Source organism: Malaya genurostris, chromosome 2 (genome assembly GCF_030247185.1).
Source record: "Malaya genurostris strain Urasoe2022 chromosome 2, Malgen_1.1, whole genome shotgun sequence".
In the NCBI taxonomy this organism is placed as follows: domain Eukaryota; kingdom Metazoa; phylum Arthropoda; class Insecta; order Diptera; family Culicidae; genus Malaya; species Malaya genurostris.
Window position 1 is genome coordinate 309,578,790 of NC_080571.1, and position 26,757 is coordinate 309,605,546.

At 38.2% G+C, this 26,757-nt stretch overlaps 1 protein-coding gene across 15 annotated transcripts in view; it reads right to left on the reverse strand.

The window, feature by feature from the left end:
- LOC131431072 (electroneutral sodium bicarbonate exchanger 1) overlaps positions 1 to 26,757 on the reverse strand; it is a 118,632-nt gene that overhangs the window by 8,966 nt on the left and 82,909 nt on the right. For 7 of the 15 annotated variants that reach the window (XR_009229636.1, XM_058596537.1, XM_058596536.1 and 4 more), the window contains 11 exons: positions 19,266 to 19,409; positions 18,893 to 18,946; positions 17,977 to 18,453; positions 13,680 to 13,829; positions 6,349 to 6,468; positions 2,794 to 3,034; positions 2,046 to 2,723; positions 1,700 to 1,985; positions 1,138 to 1,643; positions 770 to 1,082; positions 448 to 693 (listed from right to left, as the gene is read on the reverse strand). Coding sequence is in view for 14 of the 15 variants with exons in the window: in XM_058596537.1 (XP_058452520.1) it covers positions 448 to 693; positions 770 to 1,082; positions 1,138 to 1,643; positions 1,700 to 1,985; positions 2,046 to 2,723; positions 2,794 to 3,034; positions 6,349 to 6,468; positions 13,680 to 13,829; positions 17,977 to 18,453; positions 18,893 to 18,946; positions 19,266 to 19,409 (3,215 nt within the window). In the remaining variant the exon portion in view is untranslated. Of the gene's footprint in view, positions 1 to 447; positions 694 to 769; positions 1,083 to 1,137; positions 1,644 to 1,699; positions 1,986 to 2,045; positions 2,724 to 2,793; positions 3,035 to 6,348; positions 6,469 to 13,679; positions 13,830 to 17,636; positions 17,808 to 17,976; positions 18,454 to 18,892; positions 18,947 to 19,265; positions 19,410 to 26,757 lie in introns of all 15 variants that reach the window. The other 8 variants (XM_058596545.1, XM_058596549.1, XM_058596542.1 and 5 more) reach the window with 7 other exon arrangements.

Sequence of the window (26,757 nt, forward strand, 5' to 3'; positions counted from 1 at the left end):
TTTTTCGAAATTGTCTAGTCTACAACATATTTTGATTGGTGAAAACTTATTCGCGAAAGTGGTAAAATGCTCTACCGATTTGGTTCTAAATCAATTAATCTGAGGCCTTTAGTTACTTTTGTGCTGCAGTTAAATTGTTGCGTTATAGTATCATAAATTTCAAGCAAAATAAGGAACAGGAAATAGAATTTGACATCAGCAAGACTATGTGATGAACGAAAACAGAGGGTCGGGGTGAATTCTGCTAAAAGGTTACTAAAATAATTGATTCTAGCTGCTCGGGATATTGTTGGCGTTTTTGGAGGTACTGATAGAGGTGGTATTGGTGACTGTGTTGTTTGTGGTGATACTAGAGGTGTGATTGTTTTGCTTTGATTCTACTGTAGTAACGGAGAACGATTGTTTCTTGCCAATACAGCAGCCAATAAAACGACGGTATAGGCCCACCTCGCCATCCTCGAGCTGCCGGAGGTCGTCCGCGTTGGCTCGTTTCGTCATCTCTGGCATGACATCATCGAGGATCTTCAGTTCCCGCCGCGTGAAGAGAAAATCGAGTGATTTTCTGATTCCAATCATTACTACCAGCATCAAGGGAAACAGAATCGAGGTGCTGGAAAATGATTTGATGATCCAGAGCATGATCAAACAGGCCAGCTGGATCAGAGTGAACAGATGAACTCGACGTATCGGGACCTGTCGAAAAGGAAAATCAACACATGCAATATCACGATAAAAAAGTGTCTATCAGAATCCAGAATGAATTTATTACCTGTCTCAAAAACATATAGTCCGGTTGATATTTGATCGGCATCAACATGATCAATAGTCGATCGAAGAACTGAAGACCCTTGAGGGAAGCGGATCCCATATATAGAAACACGCCATATAATACTGGCATTGGAATGTGTGACAGGAGTGGCGTTAGCAGTACCGAACAGCCGATCGTCAGGAAGATCAGTATGTGGGTTACGCGCTGTTCGCATACTCCAAGAAATTGTGGTTTTTCACCGGGAGCAGCTGTTTCCGACTCTAGCTTGAGTGAATTGACATGGTTAATACTGAGTACGGTCGCAGCTACAAACCTGTGGCAACAAATACAAATGAGTAGTGAATATATACAATATGAAGATCTTTTACCAAGGTAGTCCCATCATTGTGCAGATTTGTATCAGCAAGGCTAGCACAAATAGATCCAAATGATAGCCACACCCTTTGTTTAGCTTATGTTCTTTCCTATTGATTATCACAGCCGTAATTTGTTGATCCATGAAGATCAGAATAGTTCCTAGTAGGGCGGGAAGAACAGCGATTGCTGATGACCAGATCGGATTTTTCTCGTGGAATGGTTGAATAACCCATCCCCGATCTGGAATGGTTGGCTTAAATTCACGTGGAACTTCGAGTTTTGGTGTTGGAACATTGGTGACAAAATCTATCGTGCTCATCGAGAAGATTGCAATAATAACTGCGAAATCACTCACAAACTGTCTAACGTTGGCCGGGAAGAATAATGCGTTTTTGAAATCTTTCAAAATAACCGAAATGATGTAGGTTCCGATGAACAGAATGATCGACATCAGGAAGACATCCGAGATGTACTCAGGCTTGGAGCAATCGAAACCGGTCAAAGTACCGTTGAGAAGCTGTTGAAAGAGGTCAAATAAACGAAAATCTAGTGCAGATGTTGGTATTAACGAACCAGGCAAGTTTTCTTATCATAAAGCGTCCATTCATGAATGGTGTCCGGTGATAATACTGTTCCATCCGGGGGCAGACATGAGCAGTCGTACTTCGACCCTGCTGTATTCATGGGATAATCTTTTCCTATGTGAAGTACATTCTCCACGGCTTTGTAGATGAAGATGAACGCAATAAGACAAGCAAAGTTTTCTTCGGTGAATCTTGTAATATAGCATACGAAAGCGCTGGCGTCGATGGCTACCAGGACGATCAGAATAATCGCCACCCACGTTCCGATCCAAAACCTATTCAAATGACAGATAGAATTAGAATAGCTATAAATCGCAAAAAGTGACAAAAACTACCTGAAAGTTAAGTAATCCCATCCGACTCGCATGCAAAAGTCATACACTATCGTTTCGAAAACCAGTACCGGCCCGGTAGATCCCAGGATAGTCAGTGGTTGCCCGGAGAAGAATCCGTAACCCATGCCGCAAACGAAACCAGCAACCAAGGACTCCATAGCAGCGATATTGTTGCCGGTCGCCGATCCTAGCAGACCGCCGAAGGTAATGATAGGTGATAGACAAGCAAAGTACAGGAAAATCCACGACGCCACACACTGCATCGATAGTCCGTCCTTGAAATCCGACCAATAAAAAGGCTTTTTTCGCTTCAAGTCGTTGATCAGGCCACCGAATAGTCGACCGGTTCGTGAAAGGCCGGCTTCTTCGCGCTGTCGTTGCTCTTCCTCCTCTTCGTCGATTTCTTCTTTCGGATTTTTCTCGGGCGGACGTTTACGCACCTCCTGCGAGGGTATTGCCGCTGGCGGTTCTATTCGTATCGACGGATCCCACTCGCCCGGTGGCAAAACGGTAACTGCATCCAAGAACTCGTCCACCCCGGCGAGTAAATGCTCTCGTTTTTTTGCCCGGTAGGCCACTTCGTGAAAAATTTCATCCGACATCAGTGTCGCCATGGCACGTCCAATTTCGTGGAAGCTTCCATGACTTCCCGGTGGACCAAGCAGGATGAAAATAAATCTGATAGAAATAAAAAATAATCATTTTATTGAGAGAAGTTTTTCGAGTGACACTTTTCCGAGTAACTTACCTAGTTGGCACTGGAACCTCCGTTAGGTCTCCCATCACGGCGGCGTTTTTCAACCTCAGGAATGCTGCAAGTGTCTTATCGAGAAAATCAACCTCACCTACAAGAATGTTGCTAGCCTCGGCGCCCGGGGGAATTTTCCTCATGAAATGCGTATTCGTCTTGTGTTCCCCGTTTTGCAACTCGCCGGAGCTGGTATTTCGTGCCATCGAAAGATTGCTGGGGCTCTGAATGAGATTTTCCCCTGCAAGCAAATGGATGGTTAATTAGAGACTTGCAGTGGGTTCCCCGTGCTTTAATTTTATCAAATAAACAAAAAAAAATCAACAGTCCTGTATTCCGAGGGAGGAACTAAGTAAATTAGTTAAGAAAGCCAAAAATACTCGGTTGTTCTAGCATGCGAATGATCTATTTTCAGTTCTAATCTGATTACGCCGAATGGTAGAAGCACATACCAAAGCTAGTTTACCAGATGATTGAATGGGTGATGAATTAACGAGTGTTGATAGTTTATTGGACTAACTAACTTATTAGCAACACGAGTTATTACTGATTCGATAATATTTGCTAAAAACTAAAACAAACATAAAATTTGAATTTCCCGCTAAATCTATACATGACATTAAAAGCTAGGATTTATCAATTTTTTTGGTTGGTTGAAGGACGTACGAGTGTTAATTTCTATTCCCTGAAATCACTCTTTCCAAAAATACAGTTTAAATGCTCAGTTACTGGAGTCTGGGTATTAAAGAACCTGAATAATTAAATATACATGTATTAAGCAAGAGAATCGTTCAGCTGGAAATGTACGCGATGAGACTATCGAATGTTGTTTCAGCTGTAGGTATTTGTGACACCACAGATTTCCCAACATATAGGATATGATGAAAGCTATATACATATGTACATGCAAATGTGGGTGGTCGCTTTGTTTTGTACTCCATTTCAAAATTTGCTGGAAAACGCCCTGTTCACTGATTCGGGAACATTATGTTGAATAATTTTGTCAAATAATTTGAATACGTTCAAATCAATTAAGCACTCATTCATGGTTAAAACAACATTAATTTCTCAGAACAATTTGATTTAATTTTTAACAATATAATCGTTCTTCTATAGAATATATCTCTTGTTTTTAAACCTTACTCCTATAGAAAGACTTTGTGAACGCCTTGAAAATCGAATCAGTTGTTTGAGACCGCAAAATGATGATGTGTATGTGTGTATGCGAAACATAATGTCCCTCATTTGGCTCGCAGGTGGCTGACACGATTTTCGCAAACTCAAATGGAAGTTTTTTTGGCCCTATATTAAAATTTCTGAATATTATTGGATTCCGGTTTTCGGAATTACAGGGTGATATGTGTTTAAAAAAGAAAAGTAATGTCACTGAAATTTCACAAAGATGACTGATCTGATTTTGAATTTTATTTGTATTCAACTTTTGGTACCGGTTTTACTGGATGACATACGTCACCAATTTAAATTTCAATCGTTTTATAAATCGCAACTATATAAATTTCAGATAATTCCTGCAGAGATTAACAAACTCGTCTGTTTTGCAGTACTTAATAGGTGAGCACTACCGCATTCTGGCTATACCGCTATATTTTTTTCATTTCTGTTAAAGCACAGGATGTAGAGATCAAAAGGCTACGGAATGGAATTTTTAACGATTTTTCAGAGATAGCTGGACCGAGTTCTACCATCTTATGGTCCCATCGACTACTTCTGAATTATACGGAATTTTATGAGTAGTATACATTTCAAAACCGTCATATTACTGGCGGCGCAAAAAGCGTTGAAATTTTTCAAAAGAGCTCTTAAAACTTTTCCAATTTGCAGGACTTGTTATTTGATGGCTAAAATGACTCTCTTCTAACTTCTATTATTAATCTCAGAAAAATAACCATTGTTGTAAAACGCAAAAGCTGTTTTCTTTGCTATCGCCAGAAAAAGAAAACTATAAGTTTATTTAGAAAAAAATGTTTGGAATAAACGGATATTTCTTTTTCGAATTCCCGCTCAACGACAGAGGAGAAAACTGCTTTTGCATCTTGCCACTATGACTGTTTTTCTAGGATTGTAAATTGCTCTTCAAGCTATGCCGGTCCTTGATTTAAGTACGATTTAGACGGTCCGTCTCTATTCGTCATCGTCACCGGAAAGTCAGACGCCGTTAAACTTATGTTAATACTTTCATACGTGCCGGACGTTCCCTGACGGTGACGTTGTGTGTGAATGTTTCCATAAGAATGCATTCAACTCATTTTGACGGTGACGGTGATGGAAAATTAACAGTGACGGAAGGTGATGTACCATCTGAATACTGCTTTACAGTTCCGGAAACAAAGCAAGTAGTGGGGAAAAGAGTTCAAAATGAATAGTATATCAGTCACTCAAAAATTATAGTGCGAAAGGCATCTTTACACTAGATCGATTAAGGCAGTTACGTTTGTGGTAACAGTGTTTATTAGTTACCTGGGGTGCAATTCAACGAATTGCAGGTTATTAAGAACACTTTCTCGTGAATTATAATAAATTATTTATAAATACCGCTACCGATAATAAATGAAATAAAATAATTCTAAGGCAGTTTTTAACTGCCGATAAGACTGCACCAATAAATTGCTGAGACTTACAATGAAACAAGTTGCCATACGTTCGTATTAACGTTACAACTGAATTCTCGGTTGATTTTTCATTAGGGCGTATAAGCAAGTGACAGTTTCTCTTTGTTTACTTTCTTTTCTATTAATTACCAAGCGGTCTCCACGTTTATCACTCAACTATTTGCATAAAATGATACCAGAAACTTTCGACTTTCAAACAGAGTAGTGAAGTCAAAGAAAATCTTTTTTATCACATCACAACAATCGAAAGAGAGAGTGGTTAAAGAGAAACTGTCACTTGCTTATACGCCCTAATGAAAAATCAACCGAGAATTGTAAAATAAATGAAATTTATTGTGACAATAAAAAACTAATGGCGGCGAGTAAATGTCCAACAACGAACTTATGACGACAGAGTGCATTCAATTAAAAATATTCTTCAGGGAATTTTCAGATTCTAGCCAATGATCAATTTGTTCAGTGTTGTCAAATGGCAAGTGTTGACAGATTCAAGACATGGAATACGAATCGGGACGCAATAAAAGTTCGAGCATGCATGAATGGGAAAAGTCGGTGATTGCTGCGGCAGTGATGATCATCTATGATTTTTTCTGTCATGAATGCATTTGTCCAACCAATCGGTCAATGTTTTGGTTGCGTCACCATGCTGACGCTTGATTAACAATACGGGGGCAGTAAACAGTGGATACGTGCCTATCACCGGTACTCGTGCTTGGTAATACATTAAAACTTCGGCTATTAAATTAAACAATGACAACAAACTTGCCAACCGTAATTGATCAACTTTCGTGCAAACAAATAGTTTTTATTTATTCATACTGCTGGTGTCGTATGAGTAGTGAATTTAAGGACACTTTGAAGTAAACATTTGGGAACATTTGGATTTACAGTGAAAATTAAAAATTGGTTGCGTGTCAAATGTTACCGGAAGTAATTCCAGGAACTGTCAACTGATTTCCGTGGTTAGCGTTATACGGTTTAGCCTGGGCGTTAATGTTGCTACTGTTGATGGTTTGTTGCTGTGGGTTGTGTTGTTGTTCTTCAACTGGAAAAACAGACGGTGAATGTTTGGAGTTGTTAGAAGCGGGTGAAAAAAGGGAGGACACTATAGATTTTGCTATTTCGTTTGATTGTTCCAATTTTTAGTGATCGTTTATTGGTATTGCTTTAGTTGAATTAATTTGAACGATGAAAGAGATGCTTTCTACTTGAATGCAGTAGGTGTGAATGAATTTATAGGAAAAATTTATTTATTTTGTCATTTATAAAACAGTTACATCGAGATATTAAGAGAATCATTGACATAAACTGTTAGAATATTTTCCGGTCGATCTGGTTGCTGAAATATAGAAAAGGCAGGAAGCAAACTTTTGAATCGTGGGTTAAATCGTTGCTTTCAAGCGAGCCTAATTTGAATTAAATTACTTTCTGAAAGATCAGTTATAAGTCCCCTCTGATGGTACGAGCATTTTTTCAAATGCAAAAAAACGCGTGTTTGCGATGAGATGATTTTCAATGAATCGTGAGAGAAGAATTTGTGTTGATATGAAATGACGTGCATACATGTAGGCTACAGGCAGGCAAAGCAGTGATCAAATCACACAATAAGAAGATTGTATTTAAAGGAAATGTAGAAGAAAATTACGTTAAATGTGAAGTGGAATTGTAGAGTAACTCTTTTTTATGCATGTGAACTGAGCCATCGTTGCGAAACGGAGAGAGGTAAAATCTATGTGATTTATTGTAGTTTCCTGTCGAATTCAATAAGAATATGATATTTTGTTGCATTATGAGGAGTTATGATGAAGTTGAGTAGTTGAGAACTTCACCTTTACCCAGCAGTCAGAGAAATTGAGAATTGACGTCCATCTCTTGAATGCTTATTATTTCCCCAGAAAATCTGTACAAAGCATACAGGAGAAATTAGGTTCTAACGACCGTTGCATGCGATTTTGGGACGATCGAAGCGCCTACATAGGCTAATTGTTGATAAGTGATTTTTTTAAAAGGTCAGTTACATTTCTTAAATACAATGAAATATGCTGCTTCTGTTGTCGAAGGTTCAATATACTTCTAGTAATCTCTCGGAAGATGCAGCATACTGTTTTAAAGTTTTAAAGAAGGACGAAATTTACATTGACAGCAGAGAAACTTCGATAAATGTGTTAGATTAAGGCCATCGTCCAAGTACCATGCGCGCGGGTGGTTTTAGGAAATTTTCGATGGAAATTTTGAAAAAATTGCCGAAACCAAAAACATACAGACCTTTGAAATACTTTTATCTATCTACCGGGGAAAATGGCTGGAAAATTCGGATGATTTTCCGAGTCTTATCAAAAATAGCACTGAAAAAATGAGCTTTTTTTGTAATCTTTCACAATTATTTGAAAAAATAATTCGATGGAATGAAATTTTTTTTCAAAAAAACCTTATGCTGGCAACAAGGATCACATTCGGACACATTTTTGGAAAGCCTTTTCACGCTTTTCATGGAAAATCAACGAATTTCATATAACCGATTTCATGGAAATTTTTTAAATTCGTGGATTTTCTATGAAAAGCGTGAAAAGGTTTTCCAAAAATGTGTCCGAATGTAATCTTTGTATCCATCATAAGGTTTATTTGAAAAAAAAATATGTCATCGCATTATTTTTCCAGATAATTGTGAAAGATCTCAAAAACACTCATTTTTCTGAGCTAGTTATGATAAGACTCGGAAAATCCTCCGAATTTTCCAGCCATTTTCACCCGGTAGATAGATAAAAGTATTTCAAAGGTCTGTATGTTTTTGGTTTTGGCAATTTTTTCAAAATTTCCATCGAAAATTTCCTAAAACCACCCGCGCGCATGGTACTTGGACGATGGCCTTAAGGTTCTACTTACAATCTTATGCAAACAACCTTTGTCGAAAACTGTAAAAGCAGTCTCCTCAAAAAAGCAAAGTCTACATTCCTTTCGTGAAATTTTGCACTTCTGTTTCAACAGACTTCGCAGCCGATTCGTAGCGTACAGAAACATTGCATAGCTAGTAGTACTACAATCCTACTGACATTAAGAATCCTTTCAGATCGGGGCTCGAACATACGACAACTGGCTTGTAAGACCAGCGTCCTATTAATTGAACCGCCAACCCGGGCATAAAACAGTGTCCTCCGCTATCACTAGATAAATCGTAAAAAAGTCAACAACAACGGAGAAAATTGCTTTTGCGTTTTGCAACAATGACTGTTTTCCTGGAATTGCTAATTGCGCCTTAAGTCTGAGGACAAAGGACCACGTGGCTCGCTCAATTCTCTTTGCGCATCGTATTTCTCTTGTACTCTCTCTTATATGAGCAAACTGTACCGGGTTGCCAGCATACATTTAATTATTTTGATGAGAAGTTTTATCACATAAATCTATCGTATGGGTTGGACATTACATGGATTCCAATGAACAATGAACAAATATTCAACTTTCACAAAAATTGAATGTCTGTGTGTTTGGCAGCCTTGTCAAGCCAATTTTATTTCTCTCGCCTTTTTCAAAATGCTATCAAAGCGAAAAAAATGGTGGATGCATCGAAACTGACTTTGTTTCACAGAAAAATACAAGACTTTATTGTTAACGCGATAACATATATGTTTTTATTTACTAATCGCATCTAATTTAAATTATCTAGACTTTGTCACGGTAGATTTATGATACAAGCCTTCAAAGCCGAGATATTCGATGAACAAGTAGAGGTATGCATTTCCGAGCGTTCCAATTTTCAGCAGTTCTTCAGTCAGAAAAAAATACAACACGACCGCTAAACTCAATGAAACATTCTGAAAATTTCACAGAATATTCTCAACTAAATTTCGAAGACATTGTCAGGTGGGTTTTTCTATATTCTGCACCGTTTCCAAGAAAACTTAATTTGAAACGGGAAAATAGCAAAAAACCTACCACTTTACGGTACTGTCCTCAGCCCTTAAGTAACCGAGCGAGTTTGGCCTCTAGTCGGTTTGTTTGCTCCCTTCGCTTGTGAGGAATTCTGGTATCCGACTGAACCTGGTTAGCTTCTGGCAGTTATCAAAGTGGCATTGGGCGATTGAGTCACTCTTTTTTTCGTCATGTCTGATAATTGACAAATTCGACTTTCTCACCATCTCTTCTATTTTGATCCACCCGAGAGTTTTTACTGGAATTTTTCCAGGATGCCGGCTGAAATTTCTCTCAAACACTTTCGGTTGTCTAAATAAGTATTTGCTTGTCCCTGTATTATTATTGTTTAGTTTGAGCAACATCCAAAATGGACGATCTACCGTTGTGTTTCACTACTAGATGCGTTCGTGTGCGAAGATGAAGGTTGCATTTATATATGTGTCAAAATACAAGGGAAACCGAATTTCAACTGAAATAATGATTCATTAATCAATAACACTACCATGTTTTTAAGCAAAAAGATTACATTCGTGTTAGAGAATTCATTTTCTATCTCTATCTGTTCTGTTAGCATCAATGAATATTTTCAGTAACGGTTTCACAATGAGCGATAGTGTTATCGTTGATCATTTCAAAATGATTTTTTTTAGTGCTGTAGGGGCAAAAACGGTCACTCGTAATAATTCGAACTCCAAATGTCACATCCCATCGGCTAAGCCCTCTATACGTGGGCCCGAGCATTAACTACAATTGGTTTATGTTCATTTGACATACCGTCCACTCAGCTGAGCCTCAGTAGTCGGTGAGTAACGGTGAGTTTTTCGTCAAACGTAAAATTTTCTAGTTTCGGAATTTTTGGTTTGAAGAATATATTTTCAGTTTCAAATCATATTTGGTGAGTGTCTTTAGCTAATTAAGATGCGCTTAATCGAATGGTATTAAAGATTTTTATGATAGAATAATTTTTGTTGGTGTTAAGACTTTGCAAAATCGAAACGAAGTGCTGGGGCAAAAATAGCCTATAGACTTGGTCTGAGTTGTTGAATTATTATTGGTTTTTACAAAAAACTAGGTGATTTTGTTGAGCTCAAAACAATTTTCGAGTACGTAACAACAAAATAGTCAAAATATCCTCAAATCTCTGGCAGTTTGAATTGAATGCTCCCACAGAGCTTACCCTGATTGTGCACTCAAGCAACAGCGTTTTTACATGCGTGAATGGCTCCCTGAGCCAGACAGTGAATCGGATTATGAGTGGAACGTTTCTTTTTTTATTCATTGAAATTTTGGTCTTAAAAACAATTGTATTGCATTTTTTTTCATATTTTTTATACAAAATCAGAAATTTTATGATAAAATGACATGTTTTATGTACGGAACAGTGGCAAGATATGAATAAGGCAATATTTCAGGAGGGGCTGTCAGATTTCGATTCGGGAGGGGCCCTCAGATAAAAAAGGCGGGTGGGTAATGTCAGAGACATTACTGGATGTCGTGAATACGAAAACAACTGACATGTTCCTTAACACTTCCGAATATCAATTGTATGAATTATGCAAGCATTCCCCTTTTTCACATTTTTCGCAAAAACAAAGAGAGCTTCACTTGATCTCGATTACTGTGAATTTCACACAGCGAAAAGTGCACAAATCTAAGCAAACTGTTCTTGATTTGCACTAAACTGAGGATAATTACTTTCGATTTGCGAACAACAAATCCTAATAGTTCTTTAGAAAACTTTTAGAGCCATTAGAACGGCTGATATTGTGTAATGCTCTCCACCGTTGTGTTTTTCCCAATGCTAATGACTGGCAGCTGTGACGTAATCGCTCTTGTCGAAAGCGAAACTAGCTGTGTAGAGGACACAAAACACATCTGCTCGCAGTGGCGATAGAATCCAAACTGATTAAATTTTTGTTAAGAGATTTCCTTTTATGTGATTTCGTTTGTAGCTTTTTCACTAATGAGCGGTCCTAACGGCAATAAAAATAGCAGCATACAGAATTTTAATGTCGATTATTTCATTTCGGATTTGCATAATTTATTGAAAGAAACTATCAATATGCTGTAGGGATTCGTTTCTAGCATTCAGAAGAACTATTTTTTACCTGGAGCTGTTAGTGGAATGTATTCAACAGTTTCACTTTTTCTGTACCATTTAATTCCACTATTTCACTGTCACGTTATTACACTTTAACAGAGTCACTATACTTTAATGAAGCATAACAAACGTTACAATACAGATACGCGTATTTCGGAATGTTACTTACATCCTTCTTCAGTGTAAAAACCGATACACTGAAGAAGGATGTAAGTAATATTCCGAAATACGGGTATCTGTATTGTAACGTTTGTTATGCTTCATTAAAGTATAGTGACTCTGTGAAAGTGTAATAACGTGACAGTGAAATAGTGGAATTAAATGGTACAGAAAAAGTGAAACTGTTGATTCAGAAGAACCAAATTGAGGAATTCACTGCGATATTCACCACTTTTCGGAACATTTTTATCGGACGATTTGTTGTACAGCAGCAGATATTTTGTTTTCTTCCTCAGAACGCGTTCTGATTGGCTGGTGTTGACATGGGTCAAATGAGACAGGTTTTTCAATAGTGTACTATTGAAATACTTCAATGCTTTTGTTATACACGATTAAATTGAAAAATTTCGATTCTATTGGTAGTTAGATTATATAAATCCTTCCACAGATCACTGAGCTATGTGCTTTCAAAATACGAGAAAGGCAAACATTTCAGAAAAGTTTAATTTTGAATTATTTGAGACTGTGTCACGAAACTGAAAATTTTATCATAAAATTGTGATCATATTTCCGATGGCATGTCGCAAGAATTATGTTGATTCATTAGATACAACAATAGATATTCACGATCAAAAACTTATCACTCTCTCAGAGGGTAAATTTTGAAAAGGCACCCCATAGTAAAGTAAGTCGTATTCACGACAAAAGTGTATTCGGGAAGACTATTAATTCTTCGTGCGCCTTTCATCCGTGTTTTTAACAGACACTTTAAACTTTCCCACTGTAGATATCTTTATTGAGTATTTAAATAAAATTTATGACTGTGCCCGAGTGAAGGTATTACATCAATTAACATTTACTGTTATGCCATTTCGGTCACAGATGTCTAAGACCTTCTAAATGTCCATTTCTAGAGCACAACAATCCACAAGACTCGTTGTGACGCGATAGATTTTGAAAAGTGATCCGAGCTAGCTCCGTTACTCCGATCCGTAAGGCAAGGTCATGGCATTACATTCCTTTTGTGGAATTTTTCGATTTTGAGGTTGTTGCATCTCCTTTTGGAGATTTTCGATTTCGAGGTTGGTGCACTGCGAGTCAGATTGCGCCCGTATAAGTGGGAATATGTACCTCAAACCAAATGCGTTTTGTAACTGAAGGTTGTAGCTTTCGAATTGTATATAACATTCTGAGACAAATATTATTTTTCGCACTATTTTGGCGCAAGACCAAAAGTGGTCATTTTTGGCCACGATCTCCCCTACTTTGAAAAAAGTCACTTACGAAACCGTACCGATTTGCAAATGTAACCAAATATGTGATATTAAGTTGATTAATAGCTTCTAACAACCGATTTATTATTTCTTCTAGAAATTGAAAAAAACTAATTCCGGATCTCAATGTTAGCCACTACGGCTTGTTCAAAATCAAAAACGTATATATGGAATAGAAGAGAACAGATTATCACACATTTTTGAACTTATATAATATAAAATTATATAAGCTCTCCATAGTAACCAGTAGAATAACGTAATCGTCATCAATCTCCTGGTTCAAATAATAAAACTTAGATGGCACTAAAACTAGCATTGCGTTGGATTCCCAATTGCGGCAGATACATTTTCACAGCCTTAAGGCTTTAGATTTCAAACCTAAACCGATTGGGATGCGGTTTATACAAATTGATTTTTTGGGAAAATCCTTGCAATTCATTAGATTTTATGTTCAATTTCTTTTCTATCGGTTCTAAGATTCTAAGATTTAAAAACTTCAAACCTTAAAATTATCCAAGAAAACAGGATCGGCACCTTTTTAAATTCATCGCTTTGATGCTAATCACAGATTATTTGAGAGTTGTTGATAAAACTTTATCGTAGAATGTATTTGATTAAGCTCTGAATAAATATATGTTCCAAAACTCCATTCAATAGATCAGTTCTCAAATCTGTTTAGTGAATTTTTTGTGTGGTGTTACACTTATCGGACATATTGTGAATCAGTAATAGAAAAGCAAAGAGAGGTTGATCGAGATCGAGAAAATTCTACACCAAGATGATTATTTATTAATGCTTGCGTGTGATGATAACCTTTTGATGACAATGGTACAGCCGTATTTGGTGATGCTGCTATCTGGGCATTGGTGGCACCAGCATGGAACCATGTGGTTATGCCCACACCTGATCCGCTAGCGGTTGCCGAGGAGAAAGCACTGTGTGACTGTACTGTCGACATATCACCTATAGAAGATGGGAAACGGTTAAACAAGGCAGAGATGGAAATATATACACGGGGAAAAGTTACAAATTGTCCTGCTCACAAAGGTAGTAGGACTGACTGATGAACGGAGTAAATATGTACAACAAAAAAGGTAAGAAAATAACTTCAAACGGGTGCGTCAAACGGTGAACTGAAATATGCATTGATTTGATGTGACATCTCGTTTATTTTCTGCCCACATCTTCAGTAAATTGTGTTGATTCACTTTTTGTTGGATATTGGATATATGAAAAGCAATAACAAAAACCGTTCTCTGCGGGACTCAAATATACTGGCATGTTCAATCGGAAATGGTTATGTGAAGCCGAATTCTTACTACGGCTTCCCGTCAAAGCAAACACGTCAATCCGTATAAAGAATTGAGAGAGAATTTTGTTTTGCATTCGTTTTATCGATGAAAATCATTGCACTTTTCAAGAAATACGAGTAACGACGGACCAGATGTTGATCTTGGGAAAGAGTTACTATTTTATTCATCGTATGCGATTTCGTATAATAGCGATTTTCAATATTTTGGTATAACTGGTGTGAGGGGCTCGTGATTTCATCAAGGTAAAACGTAAAATAGATATTGCCAGCAGAGATGTCAGTTCTACGGAAATCTTCGTAAATCTACGGATTCGAAGATTTTCTACGGATAAACGAATCCGTTGATAAAATCTACGGAAATTTGAGTATTTCTTCGGATATCTACGGAAATTGGTAGATTTATACGGAAAACTACGAAAACTGTTTACCTGACGACCAGAAAAAATGTCGTTTTGCACCGCAAGGCAGATATAAAGTCAGACCAGTTCGCTTTCACATCTCATCCAAGTCAGTCGATAAAACAAAACCGCTTACGTTCGGTACGGAAGAAACCAAGTACGGTATTGTGTAGTGAACAATAGAACGACCTCGAAAATGAGTGAATCAAATGAACAAAAGCTACCGCCAACACGAAAGAATACAATTATTGTTGACTTCAAGCAGTGCAAAATTCGACCTTCGATACGGGAACTTGAAGGTTTGCTTAAGAAGCAAATGCATCATGACATTAAACTTGTGCATTTACTTCAATGCAATAAGACAAATAATGTTGTTTACATACAGTTTTATAAGGAGTTGGATGCAATTCAATTCGCAAAAGACAATAACAATGTGCACTATGTGGAGCACGAAAACATTAAGTACAACATTCCTGTATATATGGAAGATAGTGCTATAGAAGTGCGTGTGCATGATCTTCCCTCAAGCATCACCGATCCTTATATTCGTAAAACTATATCCCAATACGGAGAGATTCTCTCTATCGAAAAAGAAAAGTGGAAGAACTTTTCCCCAGTATTCTAAATGGCGTACGTTTGTTACGCATGCACTTGAAGAGGCCTATACCTTCTTATGTAACTTTCGGTCAGGATACAAGAATCCCGTGCAAATCACTTGTTACCTATGACAATCAGATGGTCACATGTCAATATTGCCAAAAAGCTGTTCACTACGGAAAGCCATGTAATAAACTGGTCAAGGAGACAACTAAACCAAAGAATAACGGTACTTCCTTCACACCAACCCCAAGCAACCCCAGTACACCTGTGACAGCCATCAACAACAGTGAAGCATCCCCTTCAACGAAACCATCCAACGTATCCCCTATAGAACAAAGTACACCAGCTGCAGTTAACAACTTTTCATCCAACCAACCAGCAACTGAAAACAATGTACAACAAGGCGCATCTACAGCAACTAGCAACGAAATTAACAACAATACCATCGATGAGGCAATGGATGACGAGACGAACCACGAACAACCTCCCCCCAATCCTCACAGAAGGGAAATGGAAGCTCCTCTCTCCCTAGAAAAAGGGTGACAACGAGATCCAATACAAAAAAAAAATTATCTAAAAACTCAGCTCAATCGGCCACGTAAAGCTAGTACGCAAATAGGCCTGAATAAAAAAAAATCTTTTAAATAATAAAGTCAGACACGTCAATCTACGGAAATGGCACGACTGGCTATCGATCGTGATGACGGTTTAATGGCAGAGTTGTACCGGATGCTATTAGTCGGAACGGTGTGAAAACGAGATTGCCAGGTTGCTGGAATCTCAGAAGAGTTGAACAAGCTCTCTGGCGTCTATACCGTGGAAGCGAAAGCACCGTTTGAATCAGAAAGCAATTCTGTTCTTTAATGATTGAAGGTTTTCTAGACCCATTCCGTCGGCTGCCGTTGGTTGCCGGTTGGTTTGAGCTTGGGGTTTTGATCGATTCCCACTCATGGTTTCGAAGATCACCCTCGAAAGGCTAAGAGAGCCGTACTAGACCATCTCTAACAACCTTGAAAAACCATTGAAATTGAAATTGACCATCAACAAAACGCTCATTACACTGGTTGTTTTCTATAGACACGAGACCTGGACTATAATGGAGTGTCGGCGTATGAACCACGAATTGCAACAGATGTTTGCTTGGAGAAAATATTGTACGTACAGCAAAAGTAGGACGACTGAGATGGGCTGGGCATGTCAGGGTGCCGAACGGAAATGAAAATGGTTCTTGAATCTGATCTGGTAGGCACAAAATAGGAGCACAGTGACCAAGGTGGATCGATCAAGTTGAGGGAGATTCATGAAGTATCGGTGTCTTGAGTGGCTGACGAAGTGTGATATGTAAGGTAAGATAAAGTAAGGTAAGTTAAGGTAAGGTAAGGTAAGGTAAGGCAAGGTAAGATAAGGTAAGGTAAGATAAGGTAAGGTAAGATAAGGTAAGGTAAGGTAAGGTAAGGTAAGGTAAGGTAAGGTAAGGTAAGGTAAGGTAAGGTAAGGTAAGGTAAGGTAAGGTAAGGTAAGGTAAGGTAAGGTAAGGTAAGGTAAGGTAAGGTAAGGTAAGGTAAGGTAAGGTAAGGTAAGGTAAGGTAAGGTAAGGTAAGGTAAGGTAAGGTAAGGTAAGGTAAGGTAAGGTAAGATAAGGTAAGATAAGGTAAGGTAAGGTATGGTAAGGTAAGGTAAAATGAGGTAAGATAAGGTAAGGTAAGGTAAGGTAAGCTAAGGTAAGGTAAGGTGCGATGCTTGATTGATTGTTCGAAGTAGGGTGATGAACCCTAAAACGAAGAACGCCTCTGAGGACTGGTTAAACTCGCAGGTGTGAGCTTTTATTTGCCTAGGTCGAACAACGGTCAGCCAATGGGGCTTGAGATAGGTAAAACGCACACATGAAATAGCCGTACTGAAACAAGATAATGTACTGTCGTTATTATTTTTATTACCGCCCTGAAGGTATTTTTTTACACTAGTTCAATAACAAGTGTTTAAAAAATATATTTTTTCAGTATTGATGAAAATAAAAAATGTAGACCACGACGAAATTAGGGTAGCTTTCTTTGCTTACACACACAAAATAAAGTTTTCGTATACGTAATGTGCTTTTTGAAAACCTGAATTAGAAATTGAACCGAATCTTTTGATTTGTTGTGATGATTCTCGAAGATGTGAAGCGTATTTGTGATAAGTTAGTTACCAACACCATTAGCTTAAATTACCACACGTGTTATGGCGAAAATTCTAACTAGGTATAGGACTTCCAATTGCCAATCTGTATCTACATGTTTGCATGTTTATAAACTAGTGCTGAACCTTCACCGATGTGCATTGAAACAAGCCTCAAGTGGATTAGCTAGCTTACATTTGCTAGTCGACTTTTGTGAGAATCGGAAACAGAACTATGGTGGAAGATCCGAAACGGTTTGTTTCGCTAGAAGCAACGGAGCGTGTGAACCCCATCATAGATACCTGTTGGCAGTGCTAGATAGTGACCTCGCTGATCTTTGGCAGATCCACCGAGCAGTGCAGTTTGTGGTGACAGTGTCGTTTCACCGACGTCGTCGTGCATTCCCGGAGACGATGAGACGACGTGCATTGGATATGAGTTGGCAGAGGTGGCGGTGGATGAGCGTCGCATATCTAACGAATCGTGGAGTGTTTTTATTCTTGAACGGTGAATTTATTTGGTATTGATTGATTCATCAATCGCACTTTCTTAGAGTAAATTCATTTTTTGTTTCGGACTAATAAAAGCTAACGTAGGTGCTATCTCAGAGTGTGAAGCTAAATTTGATGCCGGGATACTTACTCTTTGAGCTCGAGTAATTCTTGCCAATGTCGGCAAGAGATCGAATCAGGGGTAGGCGGTTCTTCTTACTGGCGAATTCGTGCTGATGTTTGTGACGCTTCAGCAGGGCGTCGACAACTTTCTCCCGCGATTCGATGGGCAACGTGCCAGCATTGACCATATTTTCGCACACCAGCTCGGCGATCGTCTCTAGACTGACAGCCTCCATGTCTAGCATTACGGTACCATTCAGCAGGAGACTTCGCAGTTCGAACAACGAGTGCAGCGATAGGGTGGCAACGTGCGGCTTCGACCACCGGTTGCCACCCTCTTCGACGTCCTCTTCGAATTTGACCCACCGGGCGGTTTCTTTCCAGGCAATGTCATCGCCCTCCTTGACCAGTTCTTCCATCTCTGAAAACAGCGGATGTGACTCATGGTTGACATCGTCTACCTCGCCTCCCAAAATGAAATGAACTCTTTGTGCGGGCGGTGTAACTGTCGGGATGGAAAACAAAGCGAGAAATAATATAAGTTCCAGAGTAGACATTTTTCCGTCTCGGAAATAAAGAGCCAATATAAATGACAGGCTTCATGGAAACGAGTGTGAAATGTTCTTTCTATGCCAAAGGCAAGCACGTGCTAGTGAATGTGCTCAGCTAATTTGCTATAAATGTCAATTAGGTAAATAAATAGATGCGAGTCAATTATTTTATCTTTTGATGAAGTGGAATTCTTAGCAATATAGGATTATCGGTGGCAAAGCATGCGTTTCATTAGGAAAATTATCATCCTCAAAAGAATAGCGGAAATGATCAATATATATTTTAAAAATTTAGGACTTCTTCTAATACTTCTAAACAATGGATCGTGGCAAATAAAAAGTAGCTCAGAAAGAAAACCAAACGATAGGGGTGACATATTTTTCACAACTCGCCTTCTTCAGCAATGCTGATTCTTCGTTGAGTGACAACATGAGGCTTTGAGATCACTGTTTCGAAATAGTTTCATAACAAATAGAATGGAAAATAGTGACATACGAAAGAGAGAAGGGTGAAAAGTTAACCATTAGTATTGTGCACCATTTAGTGCAGATGAATACAATGCAGTAGGATGCATGATGACATGAAACAAAACTGGTAGTTTTTTTTTCATGCATTGTGCAACAATAACTGTGTGTGAAAATGGATCCATGAAAATATTTATCTAGTTCGTATTCCCATTTGCTGTACAGTGGGGTTTCATTCAATTGAATATTCCCTCCGGTCCTGAATATTATATATGGGAAGGAAAGGCGATAAACATGTTACCTGGTCGTTCAGTTTCTGCATTTGCTGAGCCTTTGTCACCATTTTCACGACTTTGCTGGTGGTGCCTGTGGCGACGTCGCTGTGAGTGCCGCCTTGATGAGCCTGGGATGTGGACGCCAACATAAACAGTGTGTGTTCGGTGACCTGGAAATATTGAAATATTTAATATTCATACATAGTTGACCTGATTGGGAATGCAATCAGTTGCTTGAGTGAACATTGAAGGATTAATTTGATCTGTTAGAAGAATCGTTCATTATTCAAAAGCTCAATCGCATATTTCTTTTTTTTTATTCCTAAAGGACTTTCATTGCAGTATATGACCTGAATATTTTTAAAATTAATGAAAAGATATCGAAATCTCGACGCTTATCGTAAGCAAATATTTGTGTAATTGTATTCAACTTCTCGTTCGCTAGTCTGACATGTAGATACATCTAATGCCCACTTGGTATCTATTTAGCTCATGTTTCGCAAAATCGTTTATCTAATTCAAACTCAAAGATAATTCACCTGTTGCTGTAATGATGTCTCTCTTATAGATGTGTTATATTGCAATGGTATTCTTCGTTAGATTTACTTGTTCATAAAATTTAATATCAAATATTTCTTCATAAGAATAAATTAAAGATTTTTAAAACCTCAGACTGGGTTGAAAATGTCTGTACCCTCGTGAAAAAGTCAGCGGACCTCAAACTCTATATATAGCTCAGCTTGGCGAGCATTACAAAAAAAGAAAAACCGCGGTGATTTTAGAAGTCTGCTAATTTTGACGAATGTATGTTAACAAAATGATTTTCAAAAATCTGCAGATCGGGCAGCTATGTAATATACCGGAAAAGCAAAGCAAAGTCTTGACATTAGGGGTAGATGGGGTAAAATTATCCCCTAAGGAAATGTAGCTATATTAACTATAGAGAATAACACGGAAGAGTTTCATGCATGACTATCTTCCGTAATCACTATTTCTCAAAATCACGTACAAATACCCGCTGAATACATTGAAAATTGCATGAAATATTTTATTTTCTAAAACCCTTAAAAATTGTCTATTGAAATATATGCGGGGCATGACGCCCGATCGTGGAAAACATGAAAAATATACATTCTAAATTACGCGAAGTGACGATTATCTGAACATAGAGGCAGGATTATCTTAAACAACGGGTAAACATCCATCAAAACAACGGATTAAAGCTCATGTCAACCACGGGGCAATATGCACCCTCATAAAGCTTCTTCCTCTTCTTTAAAGAAAGCTTGGGACCCGAACATACGACAACTGACTTGTAAGACCAGTGCTTATGCGTTGAACCGCCAACTGTCTCTAAATAAAAATTTCAATATTTATATTTACAACAGAACTGATACAGTGATACAGTTTGCAAATACAGGTTGAAAATCGAACAGTGACCAAATAGTAGAGGCTTTTAAATATAGTGGAATTAAATGGAAATATCTTTTTTATCAAGATTTATTCTATCTTTAGAGTTTTGTTCAATACATAACACTTTGCATAAATATGGAATTTGGAAAAGGTATTAGCATGAAGTTCGCTTTCATTTCTCGTTTTATACAGTCATTGAACACTTCCAATCGGTAGAATATTATTAAAGAACAGTTTAACTTTATCAGTACCTATCGGAAAACAGACTGAAAAAGACTGATGAATGGAATAGCACAATGAAAATTTGATTTTTTTCGAGGTGGAAATCCTGACAAATCGTTCTATCAATTCAACTACAGTTGTGCCGTTAAATGTTGCACAAAGTTAGTCTAAGTTCAACATTTCAAAGAACAGAATAAATAAATCAGTTTTTGCAATGACTGAGCGGAAACATATATTGGAGAAGCAAAATGAATGAAAAACTAACAGAAAAGATGAATTTTTGGAAAAGATACGCTCAGAGACAGGACTCGAACCTGCGTTCTTATGCATTCCGTGCATACGCGCTACCATTTCGCTACTCTGAATCTTGTTTTAGTCACTCTAAAACGCCAGACAGACACAATAGCGCGTACATCGAACATGGTCTACATCCTGGCCGTCACCCGATGTAGACCATGTTCGATGTACGCGCTACTGTGTCTGTCTGGCGTTTCAGAATGTCAGAATGACAAGATTCAGAGTGGTGAAATGGTAGCGCGTATGCACGGAATGCATAAGAACGCAGGTTCGAGTCCTGCCTCTGAGCGTATCTTTTTCCAAAAATTCATCTTTTCTGTTAGTTTTTCATTCATTTGGCTTCTCCAATATATGTTTCCGCTCAGTCATTGCAAAAACTGAACTTAGTTATGGCGGCTTTACGTCAAACTAAAATTAATAAATCGATAAATAAATCGTTAAAAGTTGTGTGCGCTAATTAAAAAAGACTGTCATTCATTTGCCATGCTGGGTCAAGACAAACTCATGTCTTGAAAATGACTGATAATGTACGAAGGTCTTCCGCCAGTCATGTTAGTAAGCTGCTCAGTGCGGTAACTTTTGCGAGAAAATCAATAAATATCTGCAGTCAAAGTCATTGGAAGCTGTTCCAAATCGCGGTCTCAAGCAGCACTATTACTCCTGAGCCAACAATCGGTGTTAAAATCAAACACTTTCCTAATCACACCTTCAAGTGATACTAAACAAAAGAATTGAAAAATTTTTCAGTTGCTGTCGTCAGAAAACTCTAACCAGTTGGCAATATACATGGAATAGTGGAACTCTGGGACGATTGATGCACTCAATAATTCCATAGGTATCGACGAAACCTTGGTTCTGGGGGTTAAACATGAGCCGAGACACAAACGAATGATGTATTTTAATTTAAAATAAATATTTTGTAAATCCCACCCTCATCACATTCCTTTACTAACTCTAGGGGAGTATGATGCCCCTTAATACGGCAACCCTTCTTCTCCTATAACAACAAGACAATCGGCCACGTTTAGCTAAAGCAAATGAGCCAAATAAAATTTAATTATAAAAAAATAGAACTGAGATACTTGTTCGTTGCCCTCTCTGAGACTCGAAATCCCTTCGAACATTTCAGATATTCAAAATAAGAACATCACTCGAACCGTTAAACTATTTTCCGGCAATTGTAATCCTAAAATATGACATTTATGCTATTTTCGTAGGATCGTGCGATCGAATGAAGTACAATGATTTTAGAAATTTGTTTGCAAAGTGCAGAAGCTCAATTTCATTCCTATAGTGCAGAGTTATCCAAATCGAGTTCCATTGAATGTGTTGAACAGGACTGCCGGACCACCCTTTTGAAGTTCGAGACTCCGCGAATATTCAGTTTCAAATAAATAGTTCTGGATGATATTATTCAGTCCGAAACATTTTCATGTACTCTCATGTCGAAATTCATTATTATTTTGTTTAAAAAATGCTGCTCAATCCTATCGAATTTTTGCCTAAGTTTACGGGGAACATGTTCTACGTTGGTCTAAACGTTTTACAAACGAGGACTTCAGAGTGAAAGACAAAAAATGCGCAAGTCAACACAAAAAACTTGAAGATATCGAATTGCAAGGATTGTTGAACGAAGACAATGGTTAAACTCAAACACAAACAGCACAGTCTGTGCTGCACAGAGGTTAAACTTTAGTCTCCATGCCATTTCTGATCGTTAACACATTATGGGATTCAGAAGGTAAAAAAAATAGGTTCTCATGAGCTGAATAAGAGACAGTAGGAAAACCGGAGAGTTTAAATTTTGCTTTCTCGGCATAAAACGATTTTGCACATTTAGTGAAATCAAAAAGGTGTTTTGTACTACAAGCTTCTCAAACCAGGAGAAAGTATAAATACCAATTCGACCGACAGCCAATGATGGAATTAAATCAAGCATTGTTCGGAAAACGACCAAAAAGCTCCACAAGGCATGAGAAAGTAATTTTGCAGCACAACAACGCCCTTGCACATAAAGCTTGCTTCAGATAGAATTGGAACAAAGACAATTGCCTGTATTTCAGTTATTTATTATTGAATTCAAGATCTTTTTTACACAACTGTAGCGTTTTCTTCACACTTCTAAGAAAAAATACGGATAAAATTATTCGTCATGGTTTCGAAGGAATTCTCGAATTTTTCCTGTAACACGGCTCATTAGTCGGCGCACACCTTCTTCGTCCATCGTTTTAGCTATCTTATTCCACCAGGTCGTCATCTGATTGATGTCTTTGACGACCTTTCCCTTTGCCTTGAGTCTCCTCTTCATGATTACCCAGTATTTCTCAATAGGGCGGAACTGGGAACAGTTGGGTGGGTTAAGGTTTTTCGGAACAAACTGGACCCCTTTCTCTGCATACCATTCTTGAACGACTTTGGTGTAATGACAGCTTGCCAAATCTAGTTAAAACATTACGGGATGGTCGTGGGATCGAATGATCGGCAAAATTCGTTTTTGGAGACACTCTTTTTGGTATAGTTCCGATGTCATTGTCTTATTTGTAACGAAAACTTTCGTTTTTTTTGCCACAGCTGCCACAAATGCCCTGCCAAATCATAAATTTTCTTGCAAATTTGTCGGCAAAAACAAATTTAAATTTGGCTGGAACATATCCCGAGCCGTTGCCAAGTAAAATGTTTGACCTGGGATTTGCCCGAAGTCAGCCTTGACATAGGTTTCATCGTCCATCAGAAGACCCCCGTCGAACTTGGTCAGCACCTGGTCATATAGTTTCCGAGCACGAATTTTGACCACACTATTCTGTTTTATGGTCCGATTTGGCTGTTTGCTAGCTCGATACGACTTGATTCCTTCCCGGACTCGAGTTATACTCACGGGCAGCACCGAATTTTCTGGCCAAATCACGGTCCGACAGATTAGGATTCCTCTTATTCGTCTTCAAAATCTTACCACGCAGTTTTCGGTCGACAGTTCCATTCCGACGATTGGCTTGAGGCTTCCGAATCGTCGTCAATGTTTCCTTATACCGTTTGATAACGCGCCATACGGTATTTCAGAACAATTTCAGCTGTTTAGCTAGCCTAGATGCACACCACAATGGATTTTCCAAATAATTGTGCACAATTTTTTCCCTTCTTTCGGCTTCCATGTTGATTGTTTACAAAGTACAGTTGATTTGCGGAATGTCAAAAATCATACGTAAAGCTGACAAAATTCCCGACACGTGGGCGCCAAGAGCTTCCAAATCCGTCCTCCAGGAGCGCCACAATATGAGCAAAAGTTTGTTCCAATTCTAAATGAAGCAAGCTTTATAGCGGAAGCAGTCAAAAACAACATTTATGAACATAGATGGGTACTTTTGCCCTATCCGTCATACTCCACATACGTTTGTTTTCATCGATGTCTTACGCAGTAGTTATTAAGTTCGGCAACTCAACAGAAAATCAAAATTTTTGGTTGGTTTCATCGGTAAAAAGAAAGCTTATTTAAGTCTCTTTAAGTTAAAACATGAAAACAATAATTAGTTTTGTCTAATCTATTGAGTTCCGATAAAAAATTCTACCTTGCCCCACTTATCCCTACTTCTTTTAAAACCGTACCGTCTATTTTCAAGTGATGATTATTCCTCTCTCTTGCAACGGAACACAATAAATCAACTTTATGAATTCTTAATAGCAATATACGGTCACATGTTCGACTACTACCTCTAGTGTATACATGATATTCTTTTTGCAATTTCCAATCATATATCTTTTCAGTCTGTCGTGAAGTACTAAACTGTTAGCTAGTACTTTTTTATGGATGTTTGTCCAAGCCAAAATGAATGTGAGCATTTGTTTTTTAGTTTCGAAAATAACTTTGAATGCTTTCCCTAAAGACTGTCCCAGAAAGTATGGACGCACTTTGATTTCGCTGTAAATAATTCACAAGTGTTAGATATTCAATACTAATCATCAAATCAAAGTGCGTCCATACTTTCTGGGACAGTCTTTAGGGAAAGCATTCAAAGTTATTTTCGAAACTAAAAAACAAATGCTCACATTCATTTTGGCTTGGACAAACATCCATAAAAAAATACTAGCTAACAGTTTAGTACTTCACGACAGACTGAAAAGATATATGATTGGAAATTGCAAAAAGAATATCATGTATACACTAGAGGTAGTGGTCGAACATGTGACCGTATATTGCTATTAAGAATTCATAAAGTTGATTTATTGTGTTCCGTTGCAAGAGAGAGGAATAATCATCACTTGAAAATAGACGGTACGGTTTTAAAAGAAGTATACTGATAATATTAGACTACAACAACAAAATATTATTCTCAACATTTGCTACATTGTAGACTAGCTGGTGTACCTTCTTGCGAACGTTCCTCATTAAATTCCGTACAGACTTCTTGGCGACAAGTTTTGACACTTTTTCCCAATCATTTTCGAACTGTTGAACGGTTTTGGCTGCCGAGACATGTTTCCAAAGATGTGCTTTCGTTAATGCCCAAAATTCATCAATTGGTCAAAGTTGTAGGCAATTTGGTGGATTCATGTCTTTTGGTACGAAAGTGACATTTTTGGTAGTATACCATTCTACCGTTGATTTCGAGTAGTGGCAAGAAGCAAGATCTGGCCAGAAGAGAACAGGATCCTTGTGGCTTCGAATCATGGCTAGAAGTCGTTTTTGTAAACGTTCCTTGATGTATATTTCGCTGTTCATTGAAGCAGTGGTGATGAAGGGTTTCGAAATCTTACCGCAGCTACAAATTGCTTGCCAGACAATAGCTTTCTTACCAAATTTTTCGACTTCAATCGATGTCTCGGACTGGTTTAACACTTGCCCTTCTCGCACCGTGTAATATTGTGGTCGCGGCAAGGATTTGTAATCGAGTTTTACGTAGGTTTCGTCGTCCATGATTATGCAGTTCAAATTTCCAGCAAGAATCGTATTATACAGCCTTCGAACCCTCGGCCTGATCGATGCTTCTTAATTCGGACTACGTTTTGGTTGTTTCTGTTTCTTATAGGTTCGAAGATTCAAACGTTCTTCAGCACGAAGAACATTTGACTTCGAAGTGTCCACGTTTTTGGCCACATCCCGAACTGAAACCTCCTTCTTTTGCTCGAACGCCTTCAGTATACGTTTATCCAACTGAGGGTTAGCAGGACCTTTTTTTCCGACCCGTTTTCGGTTTATCCTCTAAGGTGTTATCCTCGCCGAACTTCCTGATTGCATTTCGCACGTCTTTTTCACTTACTCCTTCCATTTTTTCTATCTTTCTCAGTGACAGTCTGCGTTCTGTGCACCATTTGTACACAATTTTTCGACGTTGTTCTGCCAAAAGTCCACGCATTTCGAAACAAACTAATGAAAACGGATGAACAACTGCACAAGTGGTTAGAGAAAAGTGTAAACAACAGGACGCAGCCATAAAAATTGACAGATTCTGAACCATTGCGAATTGGCAGCGGTTTTTGGTTGCGTCCATACTGGGACAGTCTTTAGTAGATAACCGTGGAATTTTATAAAAATCTCCCCTTCCGTTCAGTGAGTCTTCGAGGCTTATGGATGTTCCCTTAGATTATAAATAA